We start from the raw sequence: 16,260 nt of genomic DNA on the forward strand, positions 1-16,260 counted from the left end.
ACTAATGTGGTTTCGATGCAACATATTTATATTTCCGGATAACCCCCGGGCTAGCTAATCTGTATTGGCTGTGTAGGTGAGCAATTGGACGGTAAACCATTACCAGCCCTCGGACATCAACGGAAGCAGAATTCAGCAGGAACAACATACATGACCACTGCTAAGAATCCTAAGATCTAAACGTACAGTTTTCGGTATTACGTTTATCTTTGTATTTACTTGTCTGCCTGAAAGACCAACAGAAACAGAGTGTAATGGAGCAAACAGCTTCTTCAAGAATTGGTGAATTATATATTAGATCTATTATAACAAAGAAGATACTTCTAACATCAACCATTCTATCTATTTGGAAATCTGAACTTCCTAACATACATCAAAATCGCTTGATCAACTAATAATAAGTGAAGCTTCATCTAAATATTGCAATGCAAACAGTGCTGTCTTCTGAGGCAGGAAATATCCAGCTCTCAGTTCTTCAAAGGAATACTCAGGATTGTCATCCTTTTCTACTTCTACTGCCTTAACAGAAGCCGGAGTGTAGGGAGAAGCGGACCTAATGGACAGCGTTGATGGGCTGACTTTCACAGGAGTTGCTACTTTTTTGGGGGTGCTGCCACTGTTGCCTTTCTCATCCGACTTTAACTTGGATGGTGTGCTTATTGGAGTGTTTCCAGCAGAAAGTGTTTTTGAAGGTGTCATATTCTGCTTTTCTGGTGTGTTGGTTGGGTGCACAGCTGCAGTTACAGGATCTCGAATGAGAGCAAAAGGCTTGCGTTTCTTTGGTGATCCAAAATCTTTTAAATTTGTGGCTTTGGCCTGCTTCTTGTACAGTTGATCAGAAGGTGTATTGTTTCTCTTGCCTGCATTATATCAACTTCAGTTCGGGAGTTGATTCAAGAGCAAAAACCAAAAGAAACGAAAGTATAAATACCTTCATCTTGGAATTGGGCTAATTTTTTAATAGGATGTGAATGAAGAGCAGTTCTTTCAGGTTTGAAGTTTTGTCTTTGCAACATTGCGCCACTGACAGAATATCTCCTGTTAGCAGCAGCCGCTCCACTCATTGAATATCTTGGAGCCTTCTTAACACTTTTTGTTGGACTGGGTTTTGAACCAAAACGTGCCTCCTCTGCTAGGAGTCTTCCCTGAAGTTTCTTTTGATCCTGGTATTAGGACCATGGTAAAATGTGAATTTTATGATAAGTTACTGAATTTATAAAGAACTGAATCTTAGCTTGAAAAAAAATTACTGTGGAAAAGGTCAGGGGGTATACTCTTTGCCTCTGACGCTCTCTCTCCTTTTCTTGCCTTAAGATGCTGTAGTCATCAAGCATAGAGAGTAACCGGAGCTGAACAGGACATAGGATTTATGCATAAGTAAAATTCTAAATTCAAAACACATGGAGCATATATGACAAAGGATATGAGCATATATGACAAAGGATATGAATGGAAGGCAGACGAATTTGAAATCAGCTTATTGGCAACCCCAAAAATATTCTAGTTACAGAGCTGTATGCTTACCCCATCATAAGAGAATTCAGCTCCTCTTTCTTTCTCCCAGGTCTGGATTTTTGAAGTCAAGGTATCTACCATTGCTGTTCCAAACACAAAACATAACAAAGATATCAGTAAGGCTTCTGAATCTTGCAGCGTTCCTAGTATAGCCTTGAGAATTTAAACTTGGTTAATGTAAGAACTTGGTATTAAATTTGATCATTTGCAAAGCCAAGGAAAGTAGGACACCTTAAGTCAAACAAACTTTAAGTTTGAGGACTTAAGGAAGCTAAAGAAGAGTCAAAGCAGATTAGATACCTGGAATTTTGTTGACCAGTGTACGGGCCTTTTCAGCACGCTTCAAACTGATATGGCCACCTCTTCCACCATAATAACGGCTTTCATCCTGAGAAGAGAAGTATCAATTGAACAAGAGAAATCAGCAATGTAAAAAAATTTTAGGGTAGCCAAACAAAAATGCCACTCACCCTACTGTACTCCTCTAACCAGGATTCCTCTTCACATGCAGCCTTCCATTTTTCAACTCTTTCGAGTATATCCTTCCTGCTAAAAGCCTCTTCTTTGGCATTTGAGATTTGAAGTTCCGTTTGTTCTAGCATATAGGAGAGGTCAATGGCACCTGTAGAATACCAATATCATGATTACTTTTTCAGTGTAAATCAAGATAACTTCATTGCAATTACAAAGTACAGTACAAAAACCAAATGAAACAATATGCTGAATTACTTTCATTCACACTTCTCAAGCTCAAAAAATTACCGGAATCTATAGCTTCAACTGAAAAATACTTCAAACTCTGTGCATCTATAATCATATGTGTTTGCCGACATATCTCCTCCAACTCAGACTTCTTTTTCAGTATAAGTTCCTTCATTTTGCTTGATTTCAAGTTTTCGAGTCTTGTTACTTCAGTCTCAACCTAAAAATATGCAAATAATCCATATTCAGTATCATAAATTACTTTAAAAACGTTTCCTAAAAATGTGCATTATATTTCTCAATAACAACATACATGGTTGATAAAATCCATTGAAAGACAGTTGGGCTCAGTAATTTCAGGTTCTGAAGCAGCTATCTTGGAGGTTACATTATGAAACATATGCTGCTCCTCTGGTGGAGTATCCATCAAGTTCCACAGCTCCAGCATCGTGCTAGCAAGATCTTGAAGCTGGCATACAGCTCCATGTCAATAGTGGCCTTAAACTTTAAAAGTTCAAAGCAAAATTTGCTTCAAACACTAACCTTTCGAAGCCTTTGTATTTTGGTTTCCCTCAAGTTATGTATGGCATTAGATAACCTTTGAATTGTGTTATCACTAATGTTTCTAATCCCTTTAGAATCATCTAGTGTGGGATTTATATCACAAATCTGGTCTCTAAACTCCATGCCAAGCACCGCACACAAGGAATTAAGAGTGCTCAAATTGTCAAGAACCTGCTTCAGACGATCACTCTGCCAATACAAAAGGAAGTCCAAACTCGATCAAATATACAACTAGAAAAGAGACTTCACTAGTAAAAAATAAATTCGAGTTTGATCAGTTTTGGTTTGGGACTAAACCAGATCATGTGCTCTCGGATACAGTTTGGCACAATGTTGCTTGGTCTAGTTACTAGTCCAGCTATAACCAAGTAACTTTAAGACAATGGACAGGTGAAATCGAGGTAATATGCATGGGCATCAGTACATTAGATGGACAAACAAGATAACAAGAAAGTAAACCTTCTCTTTCTGCAGTGCAAGAAGTCGGGTGTGCAGTTCTTCTAGTTTCTTCAAACTCAGATCATTCTCATCCACAGTCTTCTGGGAAACAGAATCAGCTGCAGACCTAAGAATCTCACTCGAGATGTTGCTGATTTGATCAAGAACTTCTACAAATCGCTGCTTTCTTTCACTCTTTCTCTTCCTCATTTCCTCCAGAAAAGGACTGATCATATTCAATTCTTCCTTCAACCCGACAGCTTTCTCAGGCTAAACATCACAAACACAAATCAAAAAGATGATTGAAAAAAATCTAGTAAACTAATTCATGTCTTTATCTAAATGTAATCTGACCTGCCTTATATTGATGGGTCTCTCACCCAAGGAAGAGAAAATCTGTGCAAGCTCTGCCTCCGCGTCAGCAATTGCCTGACGTAACTGAGCCCTATATTGGTATGCTTGATCAACTTTTCTAGTATACACCTCCAAACACTCTTGCTCGATTTCCAAGAGCATGGCATCCCTTCCACTTTCGTCTTCTCCTACTTCATCCCATATTTCCTAATTTACAAGGAAATCAACGATACAAAACAATGACACACACTTTTCACAAGGCTTGAAATCAGTCAAGTGAAATCAAGCTATTATATGCAACTATAACAACACCTTAAACAATATAACATTTTTCACATTAAAACGTTAATTAATACGGAGTACTAATTTTAAGTGGATGGGTTTCATTTCATGATTTGTTACCCCTAATTAGTGCTAAAGTCCAAGAGTTAATGGTAAATCTACTTATTGGAGTCAAATTCCTATGTAAAAGAAAATTGGACTATGATGTTTACATAAAATCTTACTAAATAAAGTAAAAGCACAACACACGTAATCCTTATTCAGATAAACCCCAAAAAAAAGCACGGACTTTTTATCGATCAAGCAAGCCATGTATTAGAATGGTACATTGTAATATCGACACAACATTTTGTACACTAGTACTATAGTACGTGCGTTTTTCCGAGTGACCTTTATTTTACGATGATGATAAAGAACTTTTCGTAGGGAATGCAGTGAATTATTATAGTGCACCATACTACCAAATGATTCATACATAAGGAACACAAAACTTTTGCGTTGAAATTTACCAAATGATTCCAACTTCAATATTTTTGACATGCTATTCAAGAAGAAATGATAAAAAGAATTAAAATAACACTAATTCAGCATTATAAACCACAATTACTGTTTTACTTGCATTGAAAATTATCATTATTTATAGAAAATAAAAACCTAAATTATGGATATACATGCAATTACAGTACATAAAAAAAATTATAATGAAAGAAAAAGAAAGAACCTTCAACTCAATGAGAAGAGACTCGCAAGTGGTTTCCATTCTAAGAAACACGCTACTTTTCCGAATATCCATTGTTAGAAAATGCACCCAATTTCTCTGCAAAATAATAAAAATTGTACGATAAAATTATGCAAAGAAGTTAGAAATCTCGATAATTAGTAAATAAAATATACTAAAAACGATCAAAAAAAGAAAAAATCAAATAATGATCAAGAAATTTACGTGATAATGAATGTTGAATTGTAATTGAGGAATTACAGCGAAATTTAGGGTTTAAGATGAAACCCTAATCTTTAGAAAATGTAAAAATTGGTAAATAAGCTAGTAATGCTAAGTGCTATTGCTAGGACAGAGAAGAAGAGGAGAGAGAAATAAGGGATAGAGCGAAGAGGGCGTTAGACTGACATGAGAAATGAGAAAAGATAAGTAGAAATTTCCATTATTTTTACCTTTTTTATGGGGTTTTAGGAAATTTAGGGAGGGATTTTTGGTGATATTTAATGATTTTTTTAAATTTCAAAAATATAAGGCTTGGAAACGTGATTATCGCATTTTATTTTTCTTATAATTATGCATTTTGTATTTATTGGCCTAGTACGGAGCAACAAATAATTGCTCTATCGATTTTCAAAAAAAAAAAAAAAAAACGGAGCAACATATAATTTCTGCCTTCTGTCCACAAGTACAAGTATTATGTGAATCTAACTAGGAAAATTACAAAAGATGTCACGATATAAGAGATGGTGCGCAAATGCATCCATGGTTCAAAAATCAAAATTACAAGAGATGGTTCAAATGCAACCATGATAAGAATGAATCTAACTAGGAAAATTACAAGAGATAGTGCGCAAATGCAATTATGGTTCAAAAATCAAAATCAATACCCCCACTTCGCATCTCACAAACAAGCTATAGTGATACTCCCTCCGTCCCTAAATTACATTCCTCTTTCTAGCATTTATTCCTCACATGATAGAGAGAAAGAGGAATGTAATTTAGGGACGGAGGGAGTAACTTCTTTTGTTCATGACTGAAACTAGTTTTACTCCGTATGACTTATACCTTGTAAGTTGTACGATTACGCAGATTTATCATTATCTTGGGACTAATGGAGACATGGAGTAATGGGTGAGAGGAAAGAGCCATAAAACCAAAATTGTTGAGCACATGGAATTACCATGGACAAGTGATTTGCCTTAATAAATGAATAGTCAAACCAAGAATTTAAAGACACATTGTACAACTTCAGTTTCATATTCATCCAAATTAGCAATGGGCCCTTAAAATTGGGAGACGAAGTATCTGTCAATTCGTGAATTGTAAGCAAACTGAGATAGTGGGGCCGTCAACAAATAGACATAGGAAGCTTCCACACAAAAAGAAAACGAGTAAAACATCAACATTACACTCACTCATACTGATACTGGTGCTATGCTCTCTCATCACTGTCACCGAGCCAGTAAAAACGAAATTTCCATCCTATCCAATTTAAGAAATTAGAAAAGAATTTATTATTTTTTAAAAAAATTTAAAATTAGGAATTTTTAAAGACAACTTACACCTGATTAAGTATAATACAAAGTATAGAACTAAAGATATAGTCCAAATTAGTGCGAACGTCGAAGTGCTGCGTCAGTGCATCTAAAAACGGAGGAAGAATCAAAGATTCTGCACTTGTTCTCAGCCACTGAATGACTGATGTGTTAAACAAAATGAACACATTGTTGGTGAATGAATAATATGATCCTCTCTTCACTTCAAAAATAAAAATCCTATCCCAGGGTACTTTGGTAAAATCAATGACTAAATTCTGACTAATTGTCAAAAAAAGTCAGACTTTCTGAGCACGGTGTACCAGTATGGCAGTATGCTAAATATGTAACGGAGGCTAACTAACAAAACAAGAGTACTTCTAAATGGAGCTGATCAGGTGCAGGGTAGACGCATCTTTCAAGGTCACATACAGGACGGATAAAAGAGCCCAATACTGTGAAAATCAGGCAGGTTATTCTTGTACTCAGTAAGCTCGAGATCTTTAAAAACAATAACAGTTAAAGTAATTCAATAAATCACATCTGCACATCCACAATCCACCACTACTAAATAAAATTAGACAACCGGTGATAATATCAGTACATCTTATACATTCTCACGAAATTTCCAGATCCTGATGCCATATACCCTCAAAGTCAAGGGCACTCACTACCAGCACCGTAATAGAAACACATACCAGCACAACTATGCTAGTCGAGGGCCAGTTCCACAATACAGAGTCGGATATAAAGGCTACAGATGTTCGACAATATTCAGGCAAGCCTCAAAACCAAGTTGTTGCTTCAATTCACAACAGATGCAAAACTTGTCTCCGGGCTTTCATTCATATAATTGTACATACATCTCAGTGCCTCCAGAAAACAAGGAAAAAAATACATTTGCAAACCATACGAGGCAAAGTAGAAATCCAAGCAACTTCACAACACATTCGAAGTGCTAAATACCAAGTACTAAATTGACATGATTCAATCAATTGAAATAGAAAGGATCATGAATCAATCATATGCAATAATAATGGAGCTAAAAGCACCGGAAAATTACAAACAGGGTCAGAAGCAACAGAACAAGCTATGTGCAGCAAATCCTGGCAGTCATAATATACAACACTAAGAAAAAGGCACCTAAAATCAAAGTCAAAGGGTCTGATTGAGTCCTCCTGTATATAAATTACAGCCCACCCTCAAATTCTACGGAGCCGCAATCCTTGAAAAAAAAAATTTGAGAAGCTAAAATGTGGGTGGACAATTCACCTCAACGGATAGAATCTACATAATCTCTCCATGTCGAAATTCACTACCCCCGCAATCTGTACTGGAGTCCAAGACACAAGGAGAATCATACCATTTCGGATTCTCCTGATAGAAACTATCTACCTGCAGACCAACAAGACCTACATCCTCATCTAAAGAGTCATGCCTCATGGGCTTTGTTAGCTTTGAATTACAGCTGAGAATACTCTTCTCATCGAATTCACTGGTATCTAACCACTTGTCTGGTTTACAACTCTCACTAATCAAATCCTTGTCACTCCTACAATCCGTCCTCATTTGTTCCCAGGGTACAACATCCCCCAATGTTCGTCCAAAACTGTCTTCGTCTTCCTCAATCAAATCAGTATCCTTGCCATCCCCATACAACCTATCATCATGAGGATCGTTCCAATGAGGCAAATCGCCCTCACCAACCAGCATAACATCAGAATCGTGCTTATCAGAATCCAATCCAACCGTCTTAGAAGTCTCAAAACCTAACGCCCTAACCTTATTAACAATATGATACAACTCTTGAGAAACCGAATCCAATAACTCCTGAGGAAGCTTCAAAATCCGACTTTCCAACAAACCAACTTCCAATTTCAGCTCCTGAGCTTGCTGCAGCACAGCATGACCAAAATCACTTTCATCCCTACCCATGAAAGAATCATTCTCCAACTCCTCATTCACCCCATACTCCGTCTCCTGATCATTCAAAAACACCCCTTTATGCCCCACAACCCGATGCATAATCCTCGCATTCCCATCCAACGGACCAGGCTCGTGTCCTGTATGCACAGCATACAACTTAAAAACCGCCATCCCTTCCTCCTGATACACAAAAGTCTTATCCTTCTCATTATAATTCGTAATAGGCACAATCGCCCTAATCCTAAACCCACACCCACACCTCTTAGACGCATACGGTTCCCTCTTCAAAACTTTCGAGTTCTTCTTACTCGAAGCCGGCTCCCCAGCCCTATGACACGCATAATCCTTCACTTCAGCCATAAACGGCTTATACCTAATATACTTCTGCCTAATACAAAGCACCACCTTATGCTTCTTGGCAAGCTGCTGCAACTTATTCGGCACCTCTTTCGCCGGCACATCAAACGACTCCGTATACTCAAACCTCCTCCGTTTCGGCCTTCCCCCCGAAAACCCCCCTCCCCCTCCACCCCCACCATCAGACACACCGGCGCATACGTTACACGAAGCGATACAAACCCGAATAAAACTCTCGGGAATTCCATAAAACTTAGCCCCAACAGTCCAAAGTTGCTTAATCTTATCAACAGTTTCTCTAATCCCTAAATGTTTGAAATCACTATCACTATGAGAAGACATTACAATTTCTTGCCATTGACTAATATGAGAAACAAATTGATTCGAATTATTCTTAAAACAAAGATATCGAATTCCGTTACCGTCAATATGAGCATTCAATTTGTCCTGTATCCTCTTCCACGCCGTCAAGTACGCCGTATCTTCATTCCGGTCCTTCCAAACAGACCGCCATGATTTCAGCACTTCAACCGGCGTCACAGATCGGATCTCTACCGGAGTCGCAAGCCGATTCTCCAGAATACACGAAATCATTAGAGCATGTGATTCACTGTTGAAAGTGTAGAATTGGGATGAAATATGGGGCTCCGGATTGATTCTCGGGTTGATTGAGGGAGAAGGGGTTTGACCCGAATCATGACCCGAGTGATTTGAGATGGGTTGAATCTGGGGTTGGGTTTGAGCCGGGTTAATCGGGCTTGGAGAAGGAGGTGGCGAATCAGAGGAAGAAGGAGACGAGTGGTGAAAGAGGAGAGAGAAAGAAGAAGGGTGGTTGTTGGAGGAGAGGTGGTGGAAATGGTGGAGGAAGAAGGGATCTGGGTCATCTTCTACTTTGCTGGGATTCATGGGAGGAGAGAGAAAGTAGAGAGAGAAAGTGTAAAAGTGAGTTGTTGAGGAAGAAGAAGAAGAAAAAGGGGAATAATGTGGGTTAGTTTAATTTTTTGTGTTTTAATTTGTCTTTATTGTTTTTATTATTTGATTTAATAATTTGATGTAATTTGGTGCTTGATGTAAGGGTGAGTTGACAATGGTGAGGGAGAGTGTGTGTTTGTGTTTGTGTGGTGGGGAACTTTGTTGGGGGATTTTATATGCTTTTATAAGTCTTTGCTAATGGCATTTTCTACTTTGACTTCTTTCTTGATCACATGTTTTTTTTATGGATTGGATAAAGGATTTGTTCTTTTTTGTTTGTCTCATTATTCTCTCATTGTCTTTATGTATTTAGGTTAGACGTAGGAGTCTAATGCAAGATGTGTATAGAATTTGTGAATGATCTGTATAATTTTAATGGAAAATAGAATAACGGTAGAAGGATAAATCAAAGGAAAAAGCAAATTAGACTTTTAGAAATGAAAGGATCAGAAGGTACTGATAGTTTATAATTAGTATTTGTAGTTCAAAGTTTGATCATCAATTACTTCATATATTACAAGAGAAGTAGTACTCCACAATCCACATACAAAAAGGGAAGATTTTATGGTTGATTTTCAGCATCGTTTGTGATACGAGTGAGATATTATTTATTCATCCACATAATCTCCTCGTCCAATATTTCTGAGAGGTGAATCAAATAATGGATTTTATAACCAAATTTGATCACTTTAACTTATTGTCTTATCCATGTTGTGTATGTTTGTGTTCTTGTATTAGTGGTTTCCTCTTTATCATTGGTAATTGATAAATCATATTATGTTTACGAATTTAGGGATTTAAACTTGTGTTGAAGTTTAGTACAGATTAATGATGAAAAATATTAAATGAACAGAGCATAGACATATAGATTAATGATGAAAAATATTGAATGATCGGAGCATGGACATACTTTTGAGCACAACTAAAAAGCTCAAACCTGAACATGTACAAACTAGCTTAGAAATTATAACCAACTCATTCTATACACTACATTAGGAGACCACCATAAAACGCATAGATTATACTTGTAAGTATTAAGTAATAGCTTTACAAAGTATAAGTGACCAATTTTGGATTTTAATAAGTTTTTATTCATCTCAAATCACAAAATTAGTTCATATAACAGCTTATAGTATATGATCCAATAATTAAGATTGAGTCCTCTTTGTATCAATTTTATTTGTACTTTTCACTCCCAAAAAAATTTATAAATGCAACTTGCTAATTGAAAATGAATGACTGTTAACTTGATATATTTACCAATGTAGAAAACTAGAAAAGCCCAACAGAACACCAGAGTATAGTAAGGGCCCAAAAAAATGAAGCAATTTATCGGACTTTTACTAGATCCAGTAGCCCATCAACACAGCCCAAAATCTAGACTTTGAAACGACTTATTTCAGCCTACATAAAATATGAAAAGACTAATTTCATTCGCTACAACATTTAGATTAGTTTGTCACAGAAGATACACGTACAACACTTAAACTACTATTACAAAAGATTAGCATAAAGATGATACCCAAAAAATTATCAAGATCATTTGCTAAATCTTCATGATCAATAATAGCTATTAAGTATGAATTTAATTAGTGAGGCTCGGACTTGAACTTGACCCCGGGAAGGTACTTGGATACGAATTCACGTGTCAAATTTTGAAGATCACCATCCTCAAAAATTAGATCGTCTTGCTGATGATATTCTGTTAGGTTACAAAAACTGGCCAAGTCTGCTGCTGTTACAGGTGCTGATGCTGCTAATGACGATAATGAGGGTTGTGATTGTAAGGCAAAGTTGTCGAATGAAGGCATAGAAGTAATCGCGGTACTAGTGCTAGTAGTGGTGGCAATGGTAGAAGATGCTGAGATTTGATCTAAACAGCAATGTGAAGGAGTTTGATCTACTGCAGGAAATGCTGCCGGAAGGCGTTGTAAGGTGGAAAGCCTGGCTTGAACAAAGGCTAACTCTGCTTGCATATTTAGTACCTGCAACCATCAGTCAGAAACAAAATTAGTTTATTTAAAATAATAAAACTTCGTCCATGTAGTGCAATCGCTTGATATTTTTCCGTGTTATCTTTGTAGAGAGGCACACAGGACAATGATATACAGTAAACATATAGGCGATGAAAACATGACTTTGGTTTATATCATAAAGATAAACAAACTAAATTGTCTAGCTGAGCTGTATATTACATGAATTCCAAGTCACTCAACTAAATAGTCTGTTTATATGCAGGTACATGATGGGTCTCATTGGCCTACTTAATTTAGAAAATATTAGGATGTACTTACCCAAAATAGATTATATTTTCCTTCATTTTAAGTTGGTAGAGTGGCATATATGTAAAGCTAAGGTTAATACATGTAGACTAGGTTAAAAATTTCTAGGACTTAGATACAAATAAATAAACCTCTAATCATATGATTAACCTCTTCTAATCAGAAGTTCAAAGTCGTCGACGTAATGATTTTGAAGCAAGTACATACTCAACCTTTCCACATTCATGATAAATTTTCTTTTCCTTTCCTCGTCTTTTATCTTTTGATGAATCTATCTACTAATCAAGTGAATTAGTCAATAATAAGCCGCCAAAAGCAAAGTGGTAATTTGCCTAATTATAGCAGCAAAGCTTGATAAAATGTGCTAATCATCATTGTTACATGCCTAAGGATTTTATAAAGCCACACGCCCACACTTAATCATATCAAGGATCAAATCAAGCTATTATGATCATGACTGATCATCAAAAAAAAATGTTTTACTCTAAGATCTAATTTTATTGTATGTTTAGTTTTCTACCATCAGCATCTTTAATGTATCCTAGGAATCATATTGCATGTAACAGTTTACTATCCTAGGAATCACATGCTTAAGGGTCTGTGCTAATTTAATGAACTGAGCTGAACTGAACTAATTGGAGCTCAACTGATGTGAACTAAATTGAATAGTGCTCAAATAAATTGTTTAAGAGAGAAGAAAATTAAGAACTGAACTAATTGGAGCTGAACTGAACTAAAATTAAGTTGAAAAGAACAAACCCTAAAAGTAATATTCATCCACAAAAAGAAATCAAATACTCCTAGAGTTTAGATAAAATTAACCATAAAATCAAGTTTTTACAAAATGACTTTTATGCACATACATCTTATCCTATCACATACTTGTACTTCGTATGAAACAAAAGGTAAGCTCACAACACTTAAGATTTGGAAATGATAATTAAAAAAAGACCGTCAAAGATATTTTGCGATTTAATAATTAAAAAATAAATCAAACTTCAATATTATATTAAGGGTATACACTCTAAAATTATAAAATCTCATCAATAGTTCAACGTGTCTTTAATTTGTCATTTTTATTTAAGAAATCCATTGTTTGCAAAAACAAACATAAAATCTCCTACGAATGACGTACATGATCCAAAAGTAGAGTTAAAAAATACACCGTAGTTGTAAAATACAGCCAACAAAACTTATTTGCCCTAAAGTCTTCTATATTGTCAATGAATAAACCAGCATTGGTGTAACAAAGTCAAATTAATTGTAAAAGATAATACTATAAGTATTATTGTATGCACGTACAAATTTTAAATAATTTAATAATTCTCGAGCCACTAAGTTTAGCTTGATAGTTCCGACAAGCAATGTATTATGTATGACCTCTTACATAAAATCAACCCCCAAATTTTTATGGTAAAGAATTATTATCAACTTATCAAGTTGAATTTATTTTAATTCTGATATTGAATTTTATGCTTAATTTTTGTGAATATTAACATCCAAACCCTTTAAAAACGTTATTAAGTTGTAAATATTATTGAGTATAACAACCACATAGCATAAAATCAAAAGGATTTTGTACTGTTTAAGTAGTTCAACTCTTAATTACCTTCTCTCATAAAATATTTAATTAAGTTCAGCTCTAATCAATTTAATTCAGTTCAGCTCCAATCAATTCAATTCAGTTAAGCTCTAATCAGTAAATATGAACAGACCCTTAATTAATGGATAATTGGGATGTTAATGGATGTCTAACAAAAAAATTAAAAAAAGTTGTGTTTAGACATTTAGTACTACTCGGCATTTTGGTTTTCTCAACGAAAGAAAAGACGGACAAGAATGTCAAACGGAGAATTTAGTATCCGTTGATAATTAATGTTCTAGGAAACAACAAACGTACCAAACCAAAATTTATGTGATGTTCAAACTTCAAACTAGATTTATCCAATTGCATTAAGTTGGATGTTTGACCATATGCTATTCAATAATGAAGTACTACTAGCTACTCCTAGCTACTAAGATAGAAAACTACTCAATTCATATAGTTTAATGAAAAGAACTCTATTCGTTCTTTTGGAGATTGTTAAATTATATGATGATAGACAAGCTCTACTAACCCTCTTACGCTTATCCTATAGAATGGGTAATTTATTCACTGGATTGGATCGATAACTAGCCTCTCATCTGATCTTTAAGTTACAAATCCGCAATCTACAAATTCTTATAGAACATGTTAAATGGACAATTGGGTATGAAACACATGATGACCAACAAGCTAAAACTAGTATTTATACAAATTATATATTATTCACTTAATTTTAACTTCTTTAAAATTCTTGGAAAATTTTATGTTATTATTAGACAATTAACCATAAATAGAGAGAATCTTTTAACATTTCCCTTAATGGGAAATTTGTAGGACATGTCAAATCTATTGTCTTACTTCAATTCACAAAATTGGTTAAAATACTTTAAAATTATGCTCATTTATAACATCATCAACCTTATCTTGGAATTTTTGACATGATTCCTTACACAATCATCTGTCACTTCTTTAACAATGAAAGAGAAATGCAACTTTTATTTTAAAATCAACCAAACAATCATTTGGACCGAAAATACGTTTTGTCTTATGTTACTAATTTATTATTACTCTTTATTTGTTTAGTAAATCAAGGTCATCCTTAGCTAGTTAGCTTAAATTATCATCAAAAGCTCATCACTACAAGAAACTTCTTAAATCTTTTTACTAATCACTATATAATACTCGTAATCAAGACTAATATAAATTCATAATTTAATTTCCTAAATGAAATTCAAATCAGAATTTTCTTTTTTTAATAGTAAGAAAATTGTCTATTCGTTGCTTAATGATCTGCTTGTTGTATTAATTTATTCACGGTGATTCAAAAAATTAGTTCTTTTCTAAAACTTACCCTAGCTAATATTATTGATAGTAAAATGTGAATAATTCAAGTGAATTAATGATTTTATTTTCACATTACTAGCTCAAATTATACTATAAAAACGACAACTATTATTGTAAAAAAAAAAAAAGTTTTTGAGTGAAAAAAAAAGGGTAAGATAAGCATTAGATACCTGTTGTTGAAGAGTGAAAATGTGAGCAACACAACCATAAACAGGATCACGAACCCTAGACAAAGCCTCATAACAAAGAGTGACAACGGCATCGAGGCGGCGGTGAGCGGGGATGCGGAGGAGGAGCTTTGAAGCATTGCTAGCACCAAACACTTTGTGCACGGCCGCAAAGTGGGCCGTGCCTTGTTCGGAGTCAAAGTAGGGTGCAAATACACACCCTTTTACACACTTTCTTCTTAGGTACTTGCATGCTCCGCACGGGCCCCCGCCACCACTATTGTTACTATTACTATTACTGTTATTATTACCGGCTCCGCCGCAACCACCACCGTCACCTCTGCCGTGCCATTGGTGGTTGTTTGGTTGGTGATGGTTGCTCATTTGTGGATGTTTAGAGAGAGGTTGGGAGAAAGAAGTTGTAAGAGGGGTGTAGGAGGGTATTTAAAGAGAAAAAAATGAGGAGGGGTTAATTTTTTAATTAATTAATTAAAAAAAAAAAAGGTGTGAAAAGGGACTATTTGTTTAATCAATAAAATTTGATTTTTTATTTTTTTATTTATTTTTTGTTTTTTTTGGAGGGGGGAAATTGAATATTGGTGGTGGGTCATTTTGGAAGCTACTTGTGGAGTTGTGCATCATTTAATTATAACCTTGTAATGGTGGCATTTTATTTAATTGTTTAGGAAGAAATTAAACAAAAATGTGACCAATTTCACTTGATCTAATAATTACGTCAATAATTGGTCTCATGAAGAAGTAAGAGTTCCTTTGCCTTCTTTTGGAGTATTTTTTGTTTTCTTCAATGTATACAGCTGTGCTAGAATGAAGTTTCTATTAGGAGTACTATTTTACAGAAATTGAAAATGGTGCACGTAGTTTAATTAAGATAATAATCTTTTTTAAAAAAAAAATTATAGTTTTAGTGTTATTCTTTGTAAAAGTGTACCTCCTAACATATACTTTAGTACAGTATCTTAAAATTAATCAAACGAAAATGAATTTTTGATGAAATGTAAATATTCTAATTCGACCAACAATAAATGATAAATTAATGACACATTATTATCAGGTATAAACTATTTAATTGGAGTATATGAAAGATCAGGGATTAACTGTTACTTCATACAAATTGTTTCAAATAGGACAAGTGATCTGAGCAATCAATTCATTGGTATTTCGAATGATAAATCATTTATAATTACAAAGTACTCGTATATATGTAGTACATACATACTTCATCAATTAGATGCCTAGTCAATAAAGGGCTTGACCAATAATTATTCTCTCCTATAAGTATAAATTATCTACTTGTAATTGTATGTATTAGTCTAATTAATCTCTAATAAACGACACGGCCCACATAATAATCCATTGGATAATAATAAAAAGTAAAAAGTTTGCATAAAACAATGGCACAAAATTGACCACTAACTATTTAAAGACACACCTAATTAAACATTTAATAAACTAATTACAAGTACACTTACTTGTATGATCATTAGCCATGTTATAAAGA

The 16,260-nt window shown here is 34.8% G+C and overlaps 3 protein-coding genes across 4 annotated transcripts; all 3 read right to left on the reverse strand.

Moving 5' to 3' along the window:
• Positions 1-268: 268 nt before the first annotated feature.
• LOC110713904 (65-kDa microtubule-associated protein 3-like) lies at positions 269-8,875 on the reverse strand. Of its 2 annotated transcripts, none has more exons than XM_021892343.1 (13): positions 8,814-8,875; positions 4,577-4,672; positions 3,574-3,780; positions 3,241-3,489; positions 2,761-2,970; positions 2,531-2,686; positions 2,278-2,437; positions 1,986-2,137; positions 1,816-1,903; positions 1,525-1,598; positions 1,275-1,349; positions 932-1,163; positions 269-860 (listed from the first exon to the last, which is right to left on the reverse strand). In XM_021892343.1, the coding sequence occupies exons 1-13, from the start codon at positions 8,826-8,828 to the stop codon at positions 388-390; spliced, it is 2,187 nt and encodes a 728-aa protein (XP_021748035.1). In that variant the 5' UTR covers positions 8,829-8,875; the 3' UTR covers positions 269-387. The 2 variants fall into 2 exon arrangements, with proteins under 2 accessions (XP_021748035.1, XP_021748036.1); XM_021892344.1 differs by lacking the exon at positions 8,814-8,875 and adding an exon at positions 4,799-5,502.
• LOC110713905 lies at positions 6,926-9,801 on the reverse strand. The gene has a single exon (XM_021892345.1). The coding sequence runs from the start codon at positions 9,295-9,297 to the stop codon at positions 7,396-7,398; it is 1,902 nt and encodes a 633-aa protein (XP_021748037.1). The 5' UTR covers positions 9,298-9,801; the 3' UTR covers positions 6,926-7,395.
• Positions 9,802-10,628: 827 nt separating this feature from the next.
• LOC110714113 (LOB domain-containing protein 19-like) lies at positions 10,629-15,253 on the reverse strand. The gene is made up of 2 exons (XM_021892586.1): positions 14,745-15,253; positions 10,629-11,348 (listed from the first exon to the last, which is right to left on the reverse strand). The coding sequence occupies exons 1-2, from the start codon at positions 15,123-15,125 to the stop codon at positions 10,953-10,955; spliced, it is 777 nt and encodes a 258-aa protein (XP_021748278.1). The 5' UTR covers positions 15,126-15,253; the 3' UTR covers positions 10,629-10,952.
• Between the last annotated feature and the right edge of the window lie 1,007 nt (positions 15,254-16,260).

Source organism: Chenopodium quinoa, unplaced genomic scaffold (assembly GCF_001683475.1).
Source record: "Chenopodium quinoa cultivar QQ74 unplaced genomic scaffold, ASM168347v1, whole genome shotgun sequence".
Classification (NCBI taxonomy): domain Eukaryota; kingdom Viridiplantae; phylum Streptophyta; class Magnoliopsida; order Caryophyllales; family Amaranthaceae; genus Chenopodium; species Chenopodium quinoa.